At 41.8% G+C, this 24,395-nt stretch overlaps 1 protein-coding gene across 7 annotated transcripts in view; it reads right to left on the minus strand.

The window, feature by feature from the left end:
* Nucleotides 1-24,016, minus strand: part of AGTPBP1 (ATP/GTP binding carboxypeptidase 1) — a 65,927-nt gene extending 41,911 nt beyond the window's left edge. For 4 of the 7 annotated variants that reach the window (XM_070938674.1, XM_070938673.1, XM_070938672.1 and 1 more), the window contains exons 1-6: nt 23,716-24,016; nt 17,665-17,751; nt 3,746-3,873; nt 1,633-1,700; nt 872-939; nt 499-641 (exon numbers count right to left, since the gene is read on the minus strand). In XM_070938674.1, the coding sequence (XP_070794775.1) occupies nt 499-641; nt 872-939; nt 1,633-1,700; nt 3,746-3,873; nt 17,665-17,696 (439 nt within the window). In that variant the 5' untranslated portion in view covers nt 17,697-17,751; nt 23,716-24,016. Of the gene's footprint in view, nt 1-498; nt 642-871; nt 940-1,632; nt 1,701-2,384; nt 2,715-3,745; nt 3,874-17,664; nt 17,752-22,823; nt 22,911-23,715 lie in introns of those variants that run through there. The other 3 variants (XM_070938671.1, XM_070938676.1, XM_070938675.1) reach the window with 3 other exon arrangements.
* Between the last annotated feature and the right edge of the window lie 379 nt (nt 24,017-24,395).

Here is a 24,395-nt window from a genome sequence, read left to right on the forward strand (position 1 = left end):
CTAAAGCTTTAGTATTGCAACCAAATTAAATTATCTCCCATTTTCATATACATCCCCTTTAATAGGACAAAGAGCAGAACATTTGAGCTTGGTTTACTGGTTTGGGGGAAAACAATTTTTAGGTATCCTGTCTAACCCACCTCACAGGACTATTGTGGGTAAAACAGGAGGAAAAAGTATGTATGCTTGCTCTGTTGAGTTACTTATAAACAAATCAGTGTGGGATAAAAAATCTAAAAAAGAAATAAATAATTCAATATAAGCATTTTAAGGAAAAAAACCAAATATAATGTTATGTAAGCAACAGTGGGGTGTGTAACTGCATACAGGAAGTCCTCGACTTACAACCAGTCACTTAACAAGTATTCTAGATTACAACAGATTTTCAAAAAGCTACTTATAATAAAGGATTGCACTTGTGCAAAATCAGCATTTTATTCCAGCAATACTCATCACACTACAAACAAAAACTTGGGAGTTCACTTGGGTTCGATTTACCTTTGGGGCCAATTTTAGCAAGAAGAGAATGTAGTAGCACCATTAATTCTTCATTTGGTGGGGGTTCTTTGCTTGCGTTCACAAGTAATTGCAACAAAATCTGTGTCCCTCCTCGAGAAACGAGAAAACTTGTTCTTCGACTGCTGCCTAGAAATAAAATATGAGCCATTGGCTGCAATCTTAAAATAAACTGATTTTATAAGGGCATAATTTCTTTACATGACCACTGCAAATTTATGTGGGAAATTATTTACTCTCTTGACATTAAAATACTAATCTTTGTATGTTACATTGTAGGAAAGTAACAATTCATATATATTAGACAAAAATTTCTAAAATATATAACCTACAATCAATCATTTTAAATAGATACTTGCCTGCTGCCACCAATTCAATTAAGATATTTAAGATGTTTAATATAGTCTGAAAATCTCTTGTGTTCTGAAATGAACAAACAGAAAGAAAGTCAAGAGTATTGGTCATAATATATATGAACACAAAAATGATCACTCTACAATCTTAATTAACTGTAGCCTTAATTAACTTTTGCATTAGCCTGCAAAAGTTTCCTCTCATTGTTATACTGAATCTTAATGCATGCAAGTTGTGTGATTACATAAATCAACTAAATAAATGTTTTATGTGCAATATTTGTCATATCTGTTGACTACTAATTTCAATATGGTGATATAAAAATTTAATTTTTAGGCTTTGGCAATCTACAAATGTGCTGTGGAGTATGTGGGGCTCATCACGTTGTATCTACCTACAAGTCTTTAAAGCACCAGGGTTTTTTTCCAGCATGATAAACCTTCTTTAAACAATTATAGACAGGTGATATAAGTGTTTCCATCACACTCCAAAGTATTTTTTTTGCACTTGAATCTAAAGTGTGGCACACTTCTATTAATTCCAGCTGTACCATGCCCTTGGCTTTCCCATGTTAAACAAATAGCACAGTCCAAACAACAAAAGATGCCAATTGTTTTAACTGCACCTAATACACAATTACACAATTAATGTTTACATAACTATATCAAAACTCCAATCTTTCACACTATAGTAGCCCTAAAAAAATAAATAAAACAAATTACTACACAAATGAGCAAGAAAACATGATGTTTATGCTGTTACCTCTAAAGTTGAGAGAATAACTTCTATCCCTGTTGAACCTTTGGCAGTCATATCTTTTCTGATTTTTTCTGAAATCAAAGTTGTATATTCTTCTATTAACTGAATAAACTGATATCTAATTGTTAAATGTATATGACTTTTAAAAGGTGTAGAAAAGATAAGTATACAAAAGCAAAAATTAATTTTAGAGATTGTGGATCATCTAGATTTTTTTAAAGTCTGAGTCTTAAATATAAAATATTATATTAGCCATTCTTTATAGCAAGGCATTCTCTAAGTGCCAATCTTTTTATAACCAGGAAATTCTACCTACCACAAGAAAAATCAATCAAAGAGAAAAACAGTCCAAAGTCAATGTTAATGCTTAAAGACCATTCAGGCTGACCATTCGAAAGAAGGGGGGGAAATGAAAAGGGGAAAAGGAAGAATCAGGAATAAAATAGAGCAGGGCTGACAAACTCGCGGGCCACGGGCTGGATGCATCACGCACTGGCCACGCCCACACCTGGTTTAGCGAAGGGGGGAAAAGTCATATGTCATGTGAACCGCCATGACGAGTTTGAGACCCCTGAAATAGAGAATGGAATAAGTGGGAAAAGGCAGTAGCAAGAACATTTTCAAATCATAACAGTTTGTTACAGATTCTAGCTTATATCCCGTAAGAAAAATATTCAGTTTGCTCAAGATTAATAGTATACACAAAAGAAGAAACAAAAAAGAATTTATTCCAGGCTATACGTAAACATCCCTACTTGATTCATGTCAAGTGGCTTATGTTCAAAGAGAACAAAACCTGAAGTGTTTTGAGTATTTCACCATAGAGAGGAGTGGGGACTTGCTCCATTATTTTTCATCCTAAGGCAACAGAAAAGATTGTGGTGATTGCTAGGTACCAGGATACAAATGTCCAAGGGGATGGGTTTTTTTAAAAAAAAGTTTAAACATGTAAAAAGTGGTAGTAACAATTAAGCATTAACTTCTGCAACTAATGATTGATCCCAAGGTTTCGCAAAGGTTTCGCTTAAAGCATGATTAACTTAACAAAAAGAAAAATATATTTCTCTGATTATTGACTTAAGGTTTCTTCTTAATGCATGGATACAATACAGAATTAGTAATCTGTTCCAAAAGTATCACCAGAATAGTTATTCATATTGAAAATGTATTTTTAAAGGATTTCTATTCAACTTTTTGATAAGATGCATGATCTTACAATGCATAAAACTGTGTAATTTAAACCTGATTTTTCCCAATAGATCTTTACAGGGTGATGAAATCAAGGATAAAGAATGGACTTTTTATTAGTTAATAAAATCATTAATAATTACAAGCTAATTAAAAGCCAGGGATTGAAAATCACGAAGAATAAATTTCAGGAGATAACTCAGGCGGATCAGGATAAAGATCATCTGTCACTTTTGCTCAGAATAAAATACTGGTGCAATATATGGACGGGAATAGAACTTAAAAACATTGAAAACTGAAAATTGAACACCTACGGTCCATTTTTTATGTTGATTTAAGAACGGGTTGTTGTATTTTAAATGACCCTTTAATCCTTTTACCAAGGTGGAGTCAGAATGACTGAATGGAGCTGAGCATTTCTTGGCCAGATGCCCAGCCTGAAGCCTACACGGAGTTCGCAGCAGATATTTTCTCTTTGCACCTGATAGAGAAACATCTGCTGCTGCCTAGGATTGAACTCTCAATCTTCAAGTGCAAGGCGAGCATCTTCACCTCTAGACCACCGCATTGTTCTTACAGAGGTAAAATAATAATTGAAGAAATGTACTAGCCAGCTCAGATAGGATAGGAGAACAAATAGAAGAAAAGCAAAGTAAATACCAAACAAGGCAGGTTAGCTCTCAACTGCTTAAAATTGTTTGTGTGACTTAAGAATTTGTTTGTAATGGTGTTCCTTGTTTGAGGCTTAGTTAGCCATACTGCAAAACTGCCAGATGCTTGTCCTAACCCATGAAAATAGGTTCTCATCTATCTATATCAACTTTCAAATATACTGTATAATTGTTTAAACATTATATAGAATGTATGTGAGAACTAATAATACAGATGCATGCATACACCTCAATTAATGAGTACCTGTAATATTTACCTTGACTTTGAGCCAGGTGAAGGATTTTTGATGTAACATATCTGGCAGTGTCCACTTCTACCAAACATTCTGCATTGATCTTCTCCAGTTGTGCCAACAGACTTAAAATCCGAGAGTTGTTAGTTACACTGGGGAAAACAAATGCATTTAGGCTGTGATATGATGGGAATTTTTCAGAGTAGGGAATGAAATGTCAAGCAATTTAAAATAAGGAAAATGACCCCAAATATTACACAGAGAAAAATAATATGGAGTTGACAGTTCTTTGCTTTTCCATATTAACGAGAAAGGGAACAGAAAAAAAAGCACTAAATTGAATATATAAAATCTTGGCAGTTTCTCAGCAAACAGACTTCATTTATTACTGCAAGATGAACACATACAGGAAACTAGAGAGGAGGACTGGTGAATCTAAATGGCCTTTTTTCCCAGGCCCTTTCTTTGCTTTCAAAATTTTCTATGCCTGTGCAAAATACAGATGTGCTTATTTTCACTTTACTTTTCAAAATTAAAAAATAACTAAAAGCATAGACAACTGATGGGTAAGAAAATATCAATTTCTACATAAACATGCACGCTAACTCTGTAGGAACTTTACAGATTAAGATCATGTTTCTCAAACTGGAGGCTGTGCATCAGTGGTGGGGGATGGCACATGACAGATACTAGACTGCAAAACAGTACCTTTCTGTAAAGTTCACTAGGTAAGTTTGATAAAGAAGTAAGTTGAATGCAAATACCGAAGCACTATATGAAGTCCAGTGTTTTTATTATTTCATTTGCTTTGGAAGGCATAGAGTTCTGGCAGAAAACTCACCTAACCCTCTACAGAACGATTGGGATGAAGCTCTTGAGGCTGCGGTAAGAATGGAATTCCAAGAGTGGTGGATGGATTTACAAGCATCAAGCAGGAACTGAAAGAGAGTCTGGTCCTACTTGCTGTCTTGGGAATTTATTACAGCCTGTTTTAGTTTGCAGACTTCAGAGATTAACAGGCTGTCACTTTTATGTCAACAGGGTTAATAGCTGGCTATTTTCTGCAAAGATCTATTTTCGTTTCGTTTGAGGGGACTGACTTTTTAACAGTTTAATTGCTATTCTTTAGTTCTGTTTTATGATCATTAACTGTGTAGAGCAGGGATAGGCAATTAATTTTTCCAAGGAGTCACATGAGAAATTGGGATGTTGGGGAGGGCCGAACCAATGTAACCTTACTTGATGTCCTCAAACGCCATCAACTCTACTCCTTAGGCTGCTCCAGGCGAGGGCGATGCTGCTACACAGGCACAGAAAAGTGCTCTTTCCTCGCCGTCCAGTGGCCACCAGCTGACTGAAGGAACTCACGGCAACCGCGCAGAGCTGGACCTAACTCACCTTCTTCTCCTGCCTCCTACGGTGTGCTTACATACATTTGAGTTCTAATTTCCGACTGACCTCACATGAGCCAGACCCAGATAGCCAAAGAGCTGGATGTGGCCTGGGGGCTGTAAAATGCCCAAGTCTGGTGTAGTGTCTTATGGAATAGGCAGTAAAGATACAATTAATTAATTAATTAATTAATTATGATATATTTGAAAATGAGCCTGTGAAATCTAGTTTCAACTACAGATAGTCCTATAATTGGGAACAGGATTTCCACCATTAAGAGATGCAATCGTAAAATGCAATGTCACATGACCATGACACTTATCAAAGAAATTCCAACACTTCCATTGCTGCTGTTAAGCGGAGATATCATGTGGTTTCCATTTGTGACCTCCTGCCAGCTTCTCCATTGTCTTTGCTTATAGGAAGCCAGCAAAGCCAGCCAGAACTCTGAGGACTAGCTGTGGTATACTTGTCCAGCACCACTGTTAAGTTCGAATGGTTGCTGAATTTTTATTTATACCGCCCTTCTCCTTTCGGACTCAGGGCGGTGAACAGCCAAAATAAAAAAACATTTATACATAAAGTACAATTAAAAATAGATTTAAAATAATTAGATAAATTTGGCCCATAGTTTAAAAATTTATTAATTTAAAATCCGTATCAAATTTTAAAACCAACCATAAAATCAAGACAGACTGGCTAACTGAAAAAAATAAGTTTTTAGGGCCCGACAAAAAGTCCGGAGGTCGGAGATCACTCGTATCTCTGGGGGTAGATTGTTCCAAAGGGTAGGTGCCACAACAGAGAAGGCTCTCCTCCTGGGGATCGCCAGCCGACATTGTCTGGCCGACAGCACCCCGAGGAGGCCCTCTCTGTGGGAGCGAACTGGCCGGTGGGAGGCTATTGGTGGCAGAAGGCGGTCCCGTAAGTACCCTGGCCCTAAGCCATGGAGCACTTTAAAGGTGATCACCAACACCTTGAAGCGCACCCAGAAGTCCACCGGAAGCCAATGCAGCTCGCGCAGGAGAGGAGTCACATGGGAGCGCCCTGTCGCTCCCATAATCCCCCACGCGGCCGCATTCTGCACCAGTTGGAGCCTCCGGGTGTACCCCAAGGGGAGCCCCATGTAGAGAGCATTACAATACAAGAGAGGTGACGAGTGCTTGAGTGACTGTGCGTAGGGAGTCCCGATCCAGAAAGGGGCGCAACTGGCGTATCAGGCGAACCTGATAAAAAGCCCCCCTAGCCACGGCAGTCATATGCCCTTCTAAAGACAGCCATGCGTCCAGGAGGACGCCCAAGTTGCGGGCCCTTTCTGTGGGGGCCAGTGATTCGCCCCCAATAACCAGCGATGGCGTCAGCTGGCTATACCAGGACGCCGGCAGCCACAGCCACTCGGTCTTGGAAGGGTTGAGTCGAAGCCTGTTTCTCCCCATCCAGACTCGCACAGCCTCCAGGCACTGGGACATCACTTCCAAGGCATCGTTGGGATGGTCTGGGGTGGAGATGTACAGCTGAGTATCATCAGCGTACTGATGGAACTCCACCCCAAAACCACGGATGATCTCACCCAGCGGCTTCACATAAATGTTGAACAGGAGGGGCGAGAGGACCGACCCTTGTGGCACCCCACAAACAAGGCGCCTTGGGGTCGACCGCTGCCCCCGTCAACACGGATTGCGACCGGTCGGAGAGATAGGAGGAGAACCACCGCAAAACGGTGCCCCCCACTCCCAGTCCCTCCAGCCGGTGCAACATGATACCATGGTCGATGGTATCAAAAGCCGCTGAGAGGTCTAACAGGACCAGGATAGAGGAGTAACCCCTATCCCGAGCCCTCCAGAGATCATCCACCAACGCGACCAATGCCGTTTCCGTGCTGTACCCAGGTCTGAAGCCGGACTGGAGCGGATCCAAATAGACAGCTTCATCCAGGTACTGGGGAAGCTGTCGCGCTACCACACTCTCAACAATCTTCGCAATAAAGCGAAGGTTGGAGACTGGATGATAGTTAGCCAAAACAGCCGGATCCAGGGATGGCTTCTTGAGGAGAGGCCTCACCACCGCCTCTTTCAAAGCGGCCGGCAGGACACCCTCACTCAAAGAAGCGTTGATAATTCCCTGGAGCCAGCCTCGTGTAACCTCCCGGGAAGCCAGCACCAACCAGGAGGGATACGGGTCCAATAAACATGTGGTCGCGTTCAGCCGTCCCAAGATCCTGTCCACGTCCTCGGGAGCCACAGGATCGAACTCCTCCCAGGTAACACTCTCAAGGCATGCCTCAGTCATCTCGTCTGAACTAACCCAGTCAGCGGCCAAGTCTTCCCGAATCTGAGTTATTTTATCATCCAAATACTGTACAAAATCCTCAGCTCGGCCCTGCAAGGGGTCCTCCCGCGCTCCCAGATGGAGAAGGGAGCGGGTCACCCTGAATGAACTGTCATTAAGTGAGGACCACCTACCTGTACTTTATGTCCATTCAAAATGGAAGTAAAAATAACTAGGACATTTGATTATGCTAACTAAACAGCCTCTGGAATCATGACAGCAGAATTAATACAATAAATATATTTTTAATTAAAGAGATATGAGACTTCTATATTAACTTTTCAAAATTAATTCAAATTGTTCTTTATACTTCATAAAAAATCAACTAGTTATCATTAATGTTTACACAAAACCCAACATGTGTCAAAATAACTGTGGCATTAAATATTTTTACTGTTAGCAGGTACCTTAGTTTAAATTTAAATTTTGTAACAAATTTCAGAATATATGACTAATAAAAGGCCACCCATTATTTTTGTAGATAACTATCACAGCTGTATCTAAAATGATGCAATCAGTATAGAATACACATCTTCAGGATGTCAACCAGTCCTGGTCCAATTCAGAACATTTTACTATAATTCTTTCTACCCATTAGGTCTCTTTTCACAGAATTTTCAATAAATATTTTACGCCAGAGATCTCCAACCCTGAGTCACGAACTGGTACCAGCCTGTAACCTGTTAGGAACTGGGCTGCACAAGCAAGAGAAGCTTCATCTGTGCATACGTGGGATCTAGGTAGCACACAAAACCATTCTATCATCCCCTTTCCCTGTTGCCACCGTCGGTCCATGGAAAAAAAAATTTCCTGGAAAAATTCCTGGTTAAAAAAAATAAAAGGTTGGGGGCCATTGATTTATGCCTAGTAAATATATTTATATCTCATCTACCCATTTTTAGCCATCTAAGCTTTTTCTTAGTACTTTTTAGCCATCTAAGCTTTTTCTTAGTACTTTTTTTTACTTGTACAGATATAGATTTCCCCAAAGCTGATGATACCCCATTCCTTTATATTACTTTGTAAGCAACAGTCTAGAGAACCAGAGAGAAAAATCACATCTAAATAAAATTAGGGAGTGAGTTACACAATGTGTAGATGTTCAGAGTAACAGCTACTGCATTATAAGAACTGGCAGTGCAAGACATTCCACTTACCATCTTGTAAGGATAAACATGATGATTTATTGTACACATATACTAAAATATGGCCAGCCTGAATAAACTGTTTAATAATACTATCAGTGTTCGTTTATTAAACCTATAACAGATTGCCATTCTTTGGCCCACTATTACAAACCAATTCTACTGCACATTAGAAAATGGTCTAAATTTTTAATTTGTTACACAATCATGTTTCAATTTAGGAGCACCGTGGGTTAAAATGAACATATTAAAACCTAACTATATTTAAAATAATTTATTTTACAGTTATTATATCATATACACCTTTCTTGTTTAACACATTATTAATTCTTTGGCTAATCTGTGTAAATCACTCTTATACATTTATAGAAAGAGACATAAATATTCATTAATATCACAGAATCTCACATTAAAATAAAATATACAGTATAAAAAGAATATAGGTGAATGCAATGTAGACTCTAATGCCCACAGTTTCTGAGCAGTCTTTATTTTCCCATTTTGGAGAAGATTGTTGAAAAAGTGATTGGGCTACATTTTCAGAGAGTCCTGGAGAAAACAAAACGAACATTGTCTTACCTGAATGTTCCTTTTCAGAGTACTGCGACTGCAGTCCATAGCTGGGATCTCTTCCTCTTGCTTCACTTTGACTGGGTGATATTTTAATTAGAGTCTCTCTCCGTGCTGTGGCCACGCCTCCCATTCCCATAATGCACCAGTCTTTGAACGAAGGCGCGACCAAAAAAGGGGTAACAATCAGAAAAGATGTAAAAAAATGATATAAAAAAACAACAACTGGAACGGCCCCCCAACGAAAAAACATAGGGCGGGGATGGACTGCAGTCGCAGTACTCTGAAAAGGAACATTCAGGTAAGACAATGTTCGTTTTCCAGAGTACTGCTCCTGCAGTCCATAGCTGGGATATACCCAAGCTCAAAATACAAGGGCGGGACATCAACAGTCTCCAGAGTCCTGTGCCACAATGACACTCTGCAGGACTCGACGGCCAAAGGAAGCCTCAGCGGAGGCAAAAGAGTCCACCTTGTAATGCCTTATGAAAGGTGTCACCGAGGACCAAGTGGCGGCCCGGCATATATCTGACACTGACGCCTGAGTGGCCCAGGCAGCAGAAGTAGCCGCGCTACGAGTGGAATGAGGCAAAATCCCAGATGGAACCGGCTTAGATTGATGAGAATAAGCCGTGGAGATGCACGCCTTGATCCATCTACCCACGGTAGACGAAGACACCTTTTGACCCAAAGACCTGGGATGGAATGAGACCAAAAGCGCTTCCGTTTTCCGAAAGGACTCCGTCCTACGAATGTAGCGACGGAGAGCCCTCCGGACATCGAGAGTGTGCCACTCCAGTTCACGTTGGTGCCTGGGCGACGGGCAGAAGTCCGGGAGAACTAGTTCCTGGGCACGATGAAAATAAGAATTAACTTTTGGTAAAAAAGTGGGGTCCAAACGAAGGACAACAGTGTTGGCATGGAAAATACACAAGTCTTTTCTAATTGACAAGGCCGAAAGTTCGGAAATCCTCCTGGCGGAAGTAATCGCCAAGAGGAAAGCCAGTTTGAGCGACAAGTACTTGAGGGATACAGAACCCAGCGGTTCAAAAGGGGAAACCATAAGAGCCTGAAGAACGAGGGAAAGGTCCCAAGTCGGGTAACGATGAACCGGTGGGGGGCGCAAATTCAGAGCCCCATGCAGAAAATCTTTGAGCAATGGATGCTGAGACAACGAAGAATAAGGTGGACATTTAATAACTGTAGACAAAGCGGCGGTCTGCCGGCGAAGAGTGGAGGGAGACAGACCTTTGTCCAAACCAGATTGCAGAAAACAGAGAATGTCAACCATCTGTGCCGACGTAGGATCCACCAGGTTGTCAGCACACCAGGAACAAAAGGTTCGCCAAGATGACTCATATATACGTGACGTAGAAGGTCTCCGAGAGGCCTGTATGGTATCTATGACGGAATCGGGGAGGCGGTCCTTCCGCAAGATGACCCGCTCAAACGCCATACGACCAATTGGAGCCATCCTGGATCTGGGTGGCAAACAGCCCCTTGGCGCAGAGACAGACGGTCCGGTGGAATCACCCATGGGGGACGGACGGACAGAGACACGAGGTCTGCGTACCAAGGCCGACGAGGCCAGTTGGGAGCCACCAGCAGGAGCTCCGCTTGTTCCTCCAACAACTTCCGAATCACCTGAGGGATCAGGGGAACCGGAGGGAACGCGTACAGAAGGCCGGGCGGCCAGCTGCATCTGAGCGCGTTGTGGGCCTCTGCCCTCGGGCACGGGTAACGTGTCACAAACCTCGGGAGTTGGTTGTTCGTCGGGCTGGAGAACAAATCGACAGTGGGCAGACCGAAGATGGCGGTAGCCTCTTGGAAGATGTCTGGATCCAGTTGCCACTCTGACTGGTCTATCAGCTGTCTGCTGAGCCAATCGGCCCGGACGTTGTCTACGCCCGATATGTGATCGGCCCTCAGAGATAGAACGTGACTCTCGGCCCAATTCAGGAGCTTCTCGGCCTCCAGCATCAGTTCTCTTGATCTCGTGCCCCCCTCCCTGTTTATATGGGCCTTGGCCGTAATATTGTCCGTGAGGACAAGGACATGACGGCCCAGCAACTGGGATTGAAAATGGCAGAGAGCCAGTCGAATCGCCCTCAATTCCAGAAGGTTGATACTTCGGTTTTGTTCCGAAGCTGACCAGCGGCCCTGCACCATCTGATCGCGAAGATGGGCCCCCCAGCCTGAGAGGCTGGCATCTGATGTCAGGGTCACTCGATCCGGGAGTAGAAAGTGTGACCCTAGAAGAATCTTGGGGCCTATCCACCAGTTGAGGGACAGAACAATTTGAGGTGGCAGAAAAACCTTGTGGAGAGAGTCGCTGCGGCCCGAGCGTTGAAAGGGGAGCAGGAACCATTGCAACGGTCTCGTGTGCCGGCGAGCCCACGGCACGATGGAAAAACAGGAGACCATTTTCCCCAACAGTTGGGACAGTTGAAGGAGAGGAACCGAACGTTTGGACCGAATGAGATGAATCAGGTCGCGAATACTCCGAACTCTGTCTTGGGAAAGAAAAACCTGACCTCGAACCGAGTCGATCAGCGCTCCCAGATGCTGGAGAGAAGTGGATGGAGAGAGATGACTTTTCGGGAAGTTGATTGAAAAGCCGTGATCCTGAAAGGCTTTGATGACCAGGTCCAGATCCCGAGACGCTTGACTTCTGGAAGATGACAGCACCAGAATGTCGTCCAGGTAGCACAACACTCGTACAGGTACCTTCCGGAGGACAGCCGCCACGACCGCTACCAGCTTCGTGAATGTCCTTGGGGCAGAAGACAAGCCGAAGGGCATCGCACAGTACTGATAGTGGTCCTCCCCAATTTGGAACCGAAGAAACTGACGGTGGGCCGGAAGGACCGGGACGTGCAAGTAAGCTTCCCTGAGATCTACTGATTGAAGGAAGTCGCCCCGACGAATCCCCATAAGAATAGACCCCAGGGAGTGCATCTTGAATCTGCGGTAGAGGACCGACAGATTCAACTGCTTTAAGTTTAGGATGGCCCTCCATCCCCCCGAATGTTTTGGAACCAAAAAGAGCGTGGAGTAGAACCCCTTGCCACGTTGATTCAACGGCACCGGCTCTATTGCATGAATGAGGAGAAGATGAAGAACCTCTTTCCGCAGCAACTGGTCCATGTCGGGGGACAGAAGAGTTGGACATCGGACGTAACGAGATGGAGGGCGACCCACGAACTCTATGGAAAGACCGGAAGAAACTGTCCGTAGAATCCATGGCTCCTTGGTTGACTGTTCCCATCGGTGGCTGAAGAGTTGTAGACGACCGCCAATGGGATCCTGCAATTCGTAGTCATTTTCCGCGACGGGCTTGTCTGTAGCCGGAACCTCTGAAGGGACGTTTGGCATTGTTGGATCTAGGCCTGTCCCGAAAGCGCTGTCTATCCGAGGGACGATCGTTTCCAGAGAAGAAGGCACGTTGGGAATAGGGGCCCCCGGGCCCCGACGAAGATCGAAAGGGCTGGCGCTGGGAATAAGGTGCGTAGCGCCTTTCTGGTCTGCGGTAGGAGGATGCTGGCATAACCTTCCTTTTATCCTTGTCCTCGACTAGGACAGGATCGAGCGCAGAGCCAAATAGGTTTGGAGCAGCATAAGGCGCTGCTGCCAACTTCCACTTCGTTTTCGCGTCCGCCCTCCAGTTCCTGAGCCAAAACAACCTGCGAGATGTTATAGAAGCAGCTAAGGCCCGAGAAACAAACTTCACAGAATTTAACGAGGCGTCCGCCGAATATTCCGTGGCGGCCACTATCTTATTAATATCTTGGTGAAGGCGAGTGTCCTCAGGCGGAAGTTTCTCCTGGAGTTGCCTTAACCAGAGTAATGACGCTCTATTAAAAAAGGAGGTAGCAGTCGCGGTCTTAACAGCCCAGGAAAGGGACTGATGCTCCTTGCGAAACGAGAGTTCAGATTTCCTATCCTCTGATTTAAGGGCATCCAATGAATCTGAAGACAAAAGCGAAGTGGAGGAGAGATTCGCGATCGGGGAATCGACCACAGGCAGTGCCAGCAAGGAGTCCAGCTCTGGAGCTCCACAATACAGCTTCTTATCCAGAGTAGTTGGCCCCATCAAAGAGCCTGGCTGCGACCAGGGGGACTTCAGAACGTCAGAGAAAAGTTGAGGACAAGGAATATAGTCCTTCTCCGGTTTTGACGATGAAAACAACGCGTCTTGAGGAGCCGACACAGAAGATGGATCAGCGGTTGGAACCCCCATATTGGTCGTCTGGCGAGCCTTGTGGAGCAGTGATCTAAAGAGCGAAGGTCTGAACAGACCAGAGAAGGCGGGAGCATCCGGAGGGAGGTCTTCATCCTCCGAAAATTCCATGTCTTCCAACCTCTCCTCCTCCCGGTCAGACTCGTCCGACGAAACTAGGGCCCGCCGAGATGGGGACTTGGAACGCGCCGGGGCCGCCGGACGGGTGGCTGACATAGGCGCCAACTGAGACTGCTGCAAAGAAGTCTGTTGTATCCCGGCAGCCAGCAGGGATGACAGCGCATTGGATAGGATGGCCTGGAAGTCCGGTGGAGCAGACAAGAGTTGACCATCTGGACCCCGAAGGCCGGCGGCAGTTGGGGTAAATGTCGCCTCCGCCCGACGTGGAGGTGGAGGAGGACTTTCGCTGAGGCCCACCGCAGAGACATCAGGTAAGGATAAAGAGGTCCTTTTGGAGAGGGCGCGATGGACACCCGAAGACTCCTTGGGAGCGGAACAAGGGTCATCCAAGGCAGGATCTATATGGGAAGCTGCAGCCCCATGAACTGCGGAAGCCTGCTCACGTGGGGCCAAAGGTTGGTCGGTTTGAAAGACAGAAGCCAACCTGGCCTGCCTGGCTCTGTCATACTGCCGCTCAAGCGCCCTGTGGCGACGCTGGGCGTCCCTATCTGCTGCCAGGGAAGGCCTGTGGCGAGACTCAGTTGATGTAGCAGCAGAACGGCCACGGGAGGTTGACCGATGTTTGGTCTGTGCTCTGGGAGGACTAGGCTCCAGTTCCGGGTCGGAGGACAAGTACGAATCCGCCATTGCAAGATGCAAAAAAAGGCTCCCTTAGGCCTCAAGTCAATTAACCCTTTGTCTTCCTCCCTTTTTTTTTATTTATTTATTTATTTTTTTTATTATTATTATTATTATTATTATTTTTATTTTTATTTTTATTTTTATTTTTTTTAAAGGGAAACTAAGAAGACAACTATGTACAAAAAAAAAACCAGCAATGGCACCGGTTGAGGGTGATGAGCAAACCCTGGTTAAGCAATGGCCAACAGTGAATGTCCAGAGGCACGAGTCCAGAACGTGTCACAAAGATACCAGGCAAGCCCTCAGACCCAGCTTCGCAGGGCAGCAAGGGGCAGAACGAGGCAAGGGTTCCAAAGGGAGGCTCCAAGGAGAAACGCCACAGAGCAAAAAAACGCCTCAGCCACGACCAGATAGAAAGGGCGCAGAAAATGGCCGCCCACACGTTGACAAAATGGCGGCCGCAACACAAACTGATCGCCCTAGCAACAGCGGCAGCAGCGAAAGGCGGGAAAACAGGCCAGGGATAAAGATCAGGGAAAAACGCCGCTCGTAGCGCTGGCGTCGAGACTGCTCACCACCTGCAGCGCGCAGCAACGTCTCCGGCGATCCCGCTGACGAAACGAAGGCCAGGCGAGAGGCAGCCGATCCCAGGGGAGACAGTCAGCTGTCCGATCCTCAGAGCCTGCAGGGCGAACCGTGCAACAGCTCCGGAGCCGCCCCTGAGAGAGCCAATGATAGATTCAAGGCGTGGGGGGGCAAAACGGCAAACCGCTAGCCTCGCGCCCACGCCGGCGGCTGAAGGTAATTAAGGGAACCGCCCCGAAGGGTCGGAATCCCTAGCTGCTGTCTGACAGCCGTCAGACGCTTCGGGGGAAGGCGGGCTGGCGCCCCAGAGCCGCCACTCACCCCAGGCAGCTTTCGCAAAGGCTCTCACTAACCGAAAAAATTTCAATCAAAAGAAATAAAGAAAAGCCTAAAACGGAAAATTCCCTAAGAAGAAATCCAAGGCAAGGCACGGAGAGAAAAGGAAACACAGTGACTGAGTGAAAAGACTGGTGCATTATGGGAATGGGAGGCGTGGCCACAGCACGGAGAGAGACTCTAATTAAAATATCACCCAGTCAAAGTGAAGCAAGAGGAAGAGATCCCAGCTATGGACTGCAGGAGCAGTACTCTGGAAAATATCCTTTTCTTTCAGTCAGGTTTCAGACTAGACATAGCACAGAGAAGTCTTGGTCACTTTTCAATGAACTCTGGCAGTCAGGATGCTATGCAACCATTCTAGTTCTTCTTGATCTCTAAGCAGCCTTTGATATATCAACCATGGTATCCTTCTATAATATGTCTGATTAGATTTGGGGAACATGGTGTTTCTGTGATTTTCTGTGATACCCTTTTCTCCAAGGTAAATTCTAGTCAATATTGATAATGAGGAAGAAGTTGGCCAAGTTCTTGTATTATGCAGGGTGCTACAAGGCTTGACACTTTCATTCCTGTTGTTTAACATCTATATGAAGTTGCTAAGTGAGGTACTGTATTTTAAAGCTGTCAACAACACAGGGCCTAGCTACTTTAAGTACTTTCTATCTCTCATAGTGACTGTCTGTTTGTTTGGACACTGTTGGCAAGCTCTGGACCCCATCAATTAAACAATGTCACCTGATCAGGCAAGACAGGAAGTAGGCCTTCTTTGCTACTGTTTTTGCTCTCAGGAACAGCATTCCCCCTGAGATTTATATGGCAACCACCCTGGCCTTATTTTCAATAACATCCTTAAATTTTCAATAACATCCTTAAAACCTATATTTTTCCTCCTAGGCCCTGAACCAATTTGAAAAATGGGGTCCTAAGGATGCTTCTCTACACTGCTTCATTCAATTCTGTATCCATTATGAGTTGGGCACCATTAAAAAATCTAACTAATCTAATTTAAAAGTTTTGACAGTATATTTCAGAAACGGTTTTCATTTTTCCTGTGAAACTACATTGCGAGACTGGCCATGTAACAAACAGAAATATTTCATTTAGAAAAATTGGTTTAATTGTTTAAAATATATGCATGTTTCTCTTCCGTAGTTTAAAAAACAGTATTAAGGAAATTCTGGCCATGATATGAATTAATTGAGCATCTGATAGTTTGCTCAAGTATTTAAGTAATATTTCTTTGATTCAATACTCTTACCCTTTCCCAGGCTTTCCAACTTACCGAGAAATATTTCCCTCTTGCCAAGACTGAGCGGAATTGTCCAGAGTGACCCACTTTCCAAGTGGTTTAAACATCCTGACTGTAACATGGAATCGATGGCTACGTCTCATTTCTGCATTCTTTCTGCTAAAAATGCCTTTATCCAAACTGAAAACTAAGGGTTACCTATAGCTTAATCATTCCTTAAACAGTGATCTAATTCTAGAGCCAGATAAAGACACAACTGCTATATGGTATGTTACCAGGGCAACCACTTCATGTCATAAGGCCACAGTTCCTCTTCAAGACTAAACTCAGAAATCTTGAGACTGTTTTACAGAATTCAGAAGACTGATTCTGGAACAAATATAATAGTAATACATTTTACTGTGGAAGTAAGTTTCCTTCAAAACAATAAAAGAGTCATTTCACAAATATGGCATTCCTTCATGCGAGCATACCTATTTTACATAACTAGAAAGCCATGATTAGACAAAATTTCCAGCCTATATTATTATCTTTACATACAGTAAATGTGATTACTTTGTATGCAAGTTACAGAGTCAACTATAATTATTTCCACCCAATATTTCCTGGTACTTATACCTTTTGTAGTACACAAAACAGCTGGGAAAAGGAACCAATAAAAACAACAATTTTCTAACTATTGTATTTCTATTTTTTTTAATTTAATTCGCAAAGTTAAAATACAACTGTTCTATTTCAAACAATTTGAACAATGTAGTTCATTTTAATTCAAGTGTTTTATTTTAAAATATTTCTTAAATGTACAGATATTGTATTAAGGGTTTGTGACAAAATATGCACAAATACATAGTATTCTTATTGATATTCTGCTACCTATTATGTCCCAGAGAGTACCCTCACAAGATGATGAAATTGCAAAAAAAAAAAAAAAAAGTTTGGTGTAAAGGGTTTGTAGAAGCTTACACAAAAATTGAAATCTGGCAAACATGCAGACATAACTAATTTATATGAAGTGTGAAAATAAAGGAAGGAAACTATTCTGAACAGAATATCTTACAAATGAAATGCAAGGAAAAAATGGTACAATCTCATCTGGAGCATAATATTCGATTCCTAGAATCAGATAATCAGGAACATTGTCATTTTGAGTACACTTCACACATAAACTTCAAAGATTAAAATCAGGATATGAAAAAAAAAAAATGAAAAGACGACGAGAAGAAAAAAAAAACACAATCCAATTCTTATAAACCAGAATAAAAAAAATCAATGAAATCATTTTTTTACTGATTACCTTTTTTCTGATGCCATTTTCAATTTATGCATTCTGGAGAGATTTTTGAGATTTTATCACAAAAAGATGCTCATATCAACATATTATCTGAAAAAGAAGGAAGCGTATACAAGTTATGTCCACAGACTATTTGGCAGATGAAGTTGATGTAAAAAGTATACTTAATAAGTAATGTGAAAATGGGGCTAAGAAAAAACACATAATTTGCAGACAAATCTCTAAAAATTGTCAATTGCATTAAAATGGCTCTAGAAATACAGATTAGGGCTGTAATTTTAGTTACATTTAATTAGTGAGTTGACTGCAATTATTGCAGCTGGTTAGAAAAAAAAGAGAAGGGATACAAAAATTCCCAAATTGGGAACTGCATATGAGCATTTATTTCTTCATATAACATGCACATCTACATCCATTCCTTATTGGCAGGAAACCATCAATCTGACTTCACTAGTTGGCTAATTAGACTCCTTTCTATTTTGTGGTTTGTATCCTTTATGAGTGGTCCTTGACTTAAAACCACAATGGAGCCCAAAATTTCTGTTGTCAAGTGAGACATTTGTTACGTGACTTTTGCCTCATTTTACAACCTTTACTGCCACAATTGTTAAGTGAATCGCTGCAGTTGATAAATTAGTAATCCAGTTGTTAAATGAATCTGATTTCCCCATTGACTTTGCTTGTCAGAAGGTCACAGAAGGTAATCACTGATCCTTGAGTCAAAGCAACAGTAAATATAAACTAGTTGCCAAGCATCTGAATTTTGATCACATGATCATGGGGATGCTGCAATGAGAAAAACGGTCATAAGTCACTTTTTTCAGTGCTGTTGTAACTTTGAACAGTCACTAAATGAACTGCTGTAAATCGAGGAATACCTATATAGCCAAGCGCTGCAGAAATAGTCACAAAGCATAAGGTAAGATAAATGAAAAATGAACAAAAGAAGATTACTGGTACACTTGCAAATATAAGAGTTTGAGCAGCCTGTAAATGCATACAAAATCCCTAAGAAAAAAACTGGTTTGGCTTCAAGATTTCACAACATTTATTTTTAAGTAGAAGTTCACAACTGACAAAAAGTTTTCTTTAGGAGAATCTCACATGAAACTAACCAGCCTTAAGGATGCTAATTTAACCCAATCAAAATAAATTTTCTTTTTCTTCTGGTTTATAGCCTAATGTCTTATCCTTATATTTTGTATACAGAATAGTGTATATTCTTTATATAGAGTTAAAATTCTAGAACTGCCAAATTCTGTCTTCTAACATTTCTAAAGGAGACGAAATCTTTGTAAGCAGGAATAATTACTTCTACGTGCTAATAGCACCGATATAACCTTAGATTAGAATTTTATTTTTATAAGGTGTTATGCTTTCTTTTCACAATCACTACTGTATTTTTACTCAACAAAATATTTGCTTATATCTCTGATTTGAAAACATTTTAAAAATTATTTCAAATCAGAGTTTGAACTGTACTTTGTGGTATACATGCCATTTCTGAAATTTCACTAGTTTCTATAACAAACTAGAACAACAAAGGAACTGTCTTCCTTGGGTAACATGTAATCTTCTGACTGGAAAAATGGCTGATTGAAAATGACTCCTTGGCACAGAATAATTGAAATGATTTTTTTCAATTTATTGAATTTTATTGTAATTCCTTTGTAATCGGCCACTGAAGGAGAGTTGGGCAGTGTACAAGTTTAATATTATTTAATAATATTATTTACTATTACTACCTCTATTACTCTTTTTTGCTATTCTAGGCAGCTTCCTTTTGTCAATAAAATTAGTGTAGAAACTAAGAGTAAAATATCAATGAAGATTCTCGGTCATCCAAGTAGACTTATCTGAAAGTGGAACCATGGTAACTGGACTTTTTTCGTTTTTGGTTTGAAACATTTTGCTGCTTATCCAAGTAGCTTCTTCAGTCTGACTTCAGTTCTTCAGACTGAAGAAACTACTTGGATAAGCAGCAAAATGTTTCAAACCAAAAAAAGAAAAGTCTAGTTGCCATGATTCAGCTTCCAGATAAAAGTAAAATGGTTCTATATAATTAAACTACTAAACATATTTATCTGCTGAAGAGGGTATTGAGATATTAGCATCTCTACTTAAAGTAAATTAACTTGGAGGAATCAAATAAACTTTCAAGTTTATTGCCAGGAATATATAACACTATTCTAGTATGGATGATCTGAGTGGTCCAGATCAGGCTTTTCTACTGATAAGACATTCAGGAGCAGTAAAAGCATACAGGCAGCAATCTTTTTAAATATTTTATTTCATTAAAATAAAATTGCTCTAATGTGGGCATTATTTTCAATAAACTAGAATTTCTCCAGGCACATAAGTTTACTGTTTCCAGGTAATCCTTACTTACCGATTACAATGGAGACCGGCATCTCTATCACTAAATGGTGGCCTTATTAAGCTTGACATCATGTGACTTGTGACTTTCCGTTGGCTTTCCCATTGACTTTGCTTCTCAAGAGCCTGCTGTGAACATTGCAGTGGGTGATCATCTGATCACAGGAAGCTGCAATAGTCTGAACTTTGAGGACCAGTCCTAAGTCTCACTTTTCAGTGTGTCTAACTTTGAACGGCCGCTGAACAAGTGATCAGTAGCAACGACTTACCTGAACAGTCTTCATGAATACAGAATCAAATGTAAACCCCCCCCCCATGCCGTGGCCGTCATTGTAACTGCAGCATGAGAAAACTCATTAAATTAATACCTTTAAATCCAGGTAGTCCCCAATTTATGACTGGTGATTTAATGACTGTTCAAAGTTATGATGACCTCAAAAAGTGTGTTTTACAGTCTATAAAGCTCTTCTGGTTGTCATAAACATTGTGCTTTCTCTCCCATCCCATGGACACATGACTGCATTTTGGACACTTGGAAAATGGCTAACTTACTGTAGTTGCAGTGTCCCATGGTCACGTGACTACAATTTGTGACTCTTTTGATGGTTTCTGGCCCAAAACACCCATCAGGAGAGTTCCACTTCCACCACATGATTCATTTAACAATCAGCATAAAAACAGTTATAAAATCATCTTGTCACATAGGTGCTTCAACTTACAATAGTCATGACTTACAACTGAAATTCCAGTCCCAATTTTAGTCATAAGTTGAGAACTACCTGTACATGACTAGGGATCAAATTTAACATTACAACTGAATTAAGCCATAGAAAATAAATCTCCATATAGAAAAAAGATTTTATATTTTATATTTCTAATAAGGGGGAAAAATGAAGGCTATAACTATTTCCTAATATACACTGTTAATATCAAGTGTCATTATCTCAGCCAAACATTACTATATTAGGATAAAGAAAGCAAGCAAGCAGTCAGTGGTATGATCAAATTCACACAGCACAATTGTATGTCTCTTTATATGTGTGTCTTCAAAGGTGATTCACACTAAGGAGTGTGAAATCCATCTGGCTACTGCATTACAGCCTCACATATTGCATTTTCTCTATTCTTTTAAAGAATCTGAAACTATTTGAAGAATAAGGTATAAGATATTTTTCAACAATTACTCCAGACAAGCTTCACTGTTGAAATAGTTTAAATTTATTGCATAAGATTATCCCTTTGTCCAAAAGAGGGAAGTGAGACTCTTTAACTTGTAAGAGGCATTTGTTTGTTATCATGGATTTATTTTTTTCAAGTGATAAAATAGGATGTGGAAAGAATTCTAAATATTGCAACACATATATTAATCTCAAAAGCCATTTTAGTATAGTAATTAAAGAAACCAGGCTACAACTAGGAGACTGAGTTCTAGTCTCACCTTAAGCACAAAGTGTCTTTGGTCAGGTGTCTTTGGTCAGTCACTTCTCTCAGCTGTAAGAAGATGGCGCTGGCTAATCACTTCTAAAACTACTGCTAAGAAAGTTGCAGGGACTTGTGCAGGCAATCACCCAATGTCAATACTGATTCAAACACAGAGACCCAAATCTCTACTTCCAACACCTTACATTGATTATCTCATCTTTTCAGTGTTTACAAATGTACATTTTGTAATGTAATTTTATTTTAAAAAAATATTATGCAAAGAATTGCAGGAGCCCATGAGATCCAAAAGATGGACTTCACCAATTACTGGTTATATCAATTTGGCCTCTCACTCATGGAAAGCTCCCTGATCCAACTAAAAATTCCATAAATGGAAGGAACAGAAATGATTTTAGTTGATTACTACTTCCCTGAGCAGTTCGCCAGAGTTTCTCCTCTCCCAAGTTAACCAAGAACACTGATGACTACTGAGTTTTACCATATAAATTTACATATACGTTTACATTCATGAAAAAAAAACTATTCGAAATAAAATATCTTCTACTTATGTTGAAGTCAGCATATGATTTATTACAAGGAATATTTGCCTTCCATAGTCACAGCATGCTTTGCCTTCCAAAGCATGCAGTTGCTTAAAGACTCTATGCAAACTAGTGGTTCACCAAAGCTTCTCTCTGACCTCTACTTATTGTGATTATCAAGCAATATGAATTTTAAATAAAATGCGGTATTTGTAAATAAAGGCTTCTGTGTTTGGCAGATGAGATTCAAAAACCTCCCTCAGAAATGCTTTCTGTCATAAATATGCAAAGATTTTGAAGCCATGCTGCAGTTTCTATTTCAACTGGACCAACGTCTGCTTAACATAATTTTTTATAGCAACATGCAATGTAGAAGGCTAAGGCTTCATTCACTCTATGTAAACTAACTGTAGGAATACAACAATTCTGGATGCAAATTAAGACCATCTTGTGTTGTGCACCTTCAAATAATAACAAGAAACAAATGTTTGGCTTTTCCTCATGCTTCTTTTTACCTAGAAATGTCTTATATGGCTCATTCCAGCCATGTTCAGTTAAAGGAACACATCAAATGAAACCATGATTTATTTGAATCATGGTTTCTTGAACAAGCTATATAATATGGAGACATAAACTAGACTTTATACATTATAATGGCTGAGCGTACATCTGCTGAGTCAAAGCCAAGCACATCAACAGCGGGATTCTAAGCAATTGCAGCTAGACATTAGGAGAAACTTAAAAACTGTGCATTCTTTACACACTTTTCTCCAGATCCCCCTCCCACAAATACACAAGTGTGTCATGCTTCATAATACTTACAGCAGGCATTAGGCAGAAAAGAACAATTGGGTATGCACAGGAAAAACCTGCACAAACATCCATGGGAGCAAACTGGGTTTTACCCAGCTGTATTGGAATCCTAACCATATACAATTGCATGCTGCTTATCATCCATACACACTGAACGCTGCTGTGTGTCAATGATAAGATTTGTTTTTAAAATATCTTTGGCTTCCATTTGGACTGCTTTAACCATTTTAATTGTATTGCTGTTTCTATTTAAATCACCATATATATATATATATATATATATATATATATATATATTGTGGCAAGGAATAGATAGTAAACAAACTAACAAACAAACGGGCTATTTTTAGAACACCCCCACCCCAACTGAGTGTGAAAAACTAACAAGTCATGCCTGTTTAATAAACAGAAATGCCACCCGACATTATTTCACTGCGAATCCTAATCAGGCGCAATGCTGTAAGGTTACACTAGTCTAGTGTATCCCAGAAAATAAACCGGTACAAAAAAAAAAGACCTTGTGACACAGTGATCTAATGAAGAGGAACTCCTCTAAATAAACGTTGATAAATATCATACTCCTTGGAGAGAAAATTTTTGTGTGTGTGGTGTGTGTGTGTGTGTGTGTGTGTGTAAGGGGGGGCAGCCATTCCAGAATTACAGCTTCTATTCTAGCGAGATCACGATGACGAACCTGCTCTTCAGTGTCCATTTCCAGAGAGCACCAATTCCCTCGACTAAACTGCCCCCTTTCCATATTTATCCCGTTTGTTTCTGTTGCCGCCGCCGCCGCCGCCGCCAGAGGTCAGAAACCATCGAAAAGCTCCGCCGACAGGCAAAGCTTGTCAAAGGGACAAGTCAAACCGAGCGTCCTTCCACCACCCCGGGCTATGTCAGTCACCTTTTTCAGGTAGAGGGCGGCGATCTTCCTTAAGGTCCAGACGCGGGTACCTCAGCACTGCATCACCTTCGGTGAGAAGATGGAGGGACAGCGGGCAGGCCGGGCTCCGGAGGGAGGCAGGTGAGAGGAAACGGCGCCAGACCTAGCGCCAAAGGCGCCGATCGCCACTCCCGCCGAGAGGCAACGACAGCGGCCGCCGCGGCTCCGGTGTCGCCGAGCCCGGACTCTCCGCACACGCCCGACGGGAGAACGAGGACGCGGCAGAAACCTGCCCGCATCCTGGCGACGTCACCGCGCTCTCCCGGCCTCCTCCCCCACCGCGCGCGTGCCCAGCCGCAGCGCGCGCATGCTCCCCGCCCAAGGCGGCCCGAGCTGCCCAACGCCCTTCCCCTTGAACTGCAGTCTTTAGTCACTCCCGCCAAAGGATGGCGGGGAGGGGGGAGGGTTGAGCCGTTTTCTCGCAGCACGTGCTGCTGCCCGCCCGTTTTCTTCTTATTTTTTTAAATGTACATAATCCAGTAAAACGCTGGATAATCCAGTAAAGTTGTCCTTCAGATGAATCAGGGATATATAGAGATCCCGGTTCCTAGTTTAGTTAAAATGGGTGTCTTAAACTGACCTAACTGTAATCTAAATTTAATTTTCAGAATACATTCTGTGGGGAAAATCTTTTGAGTTTT

Source organism: Pituophis catenifer, unplaced genomic scaffold (assembly GCF_029215685.1).
Source record: "Pituophis catenifer annectens isolate HBS135680 unplaced genomic scaffold, rPitCat1.0.hap2 SCAF_2, whole genome shotgun sequence".
Taxonomy (NCBI): domain Eukaryota; kingdom Metazoa; phylum Chordata; class Lepidosauria; order Squamata; family Colubridae; genus Pituophis; species Pituophis catenifer.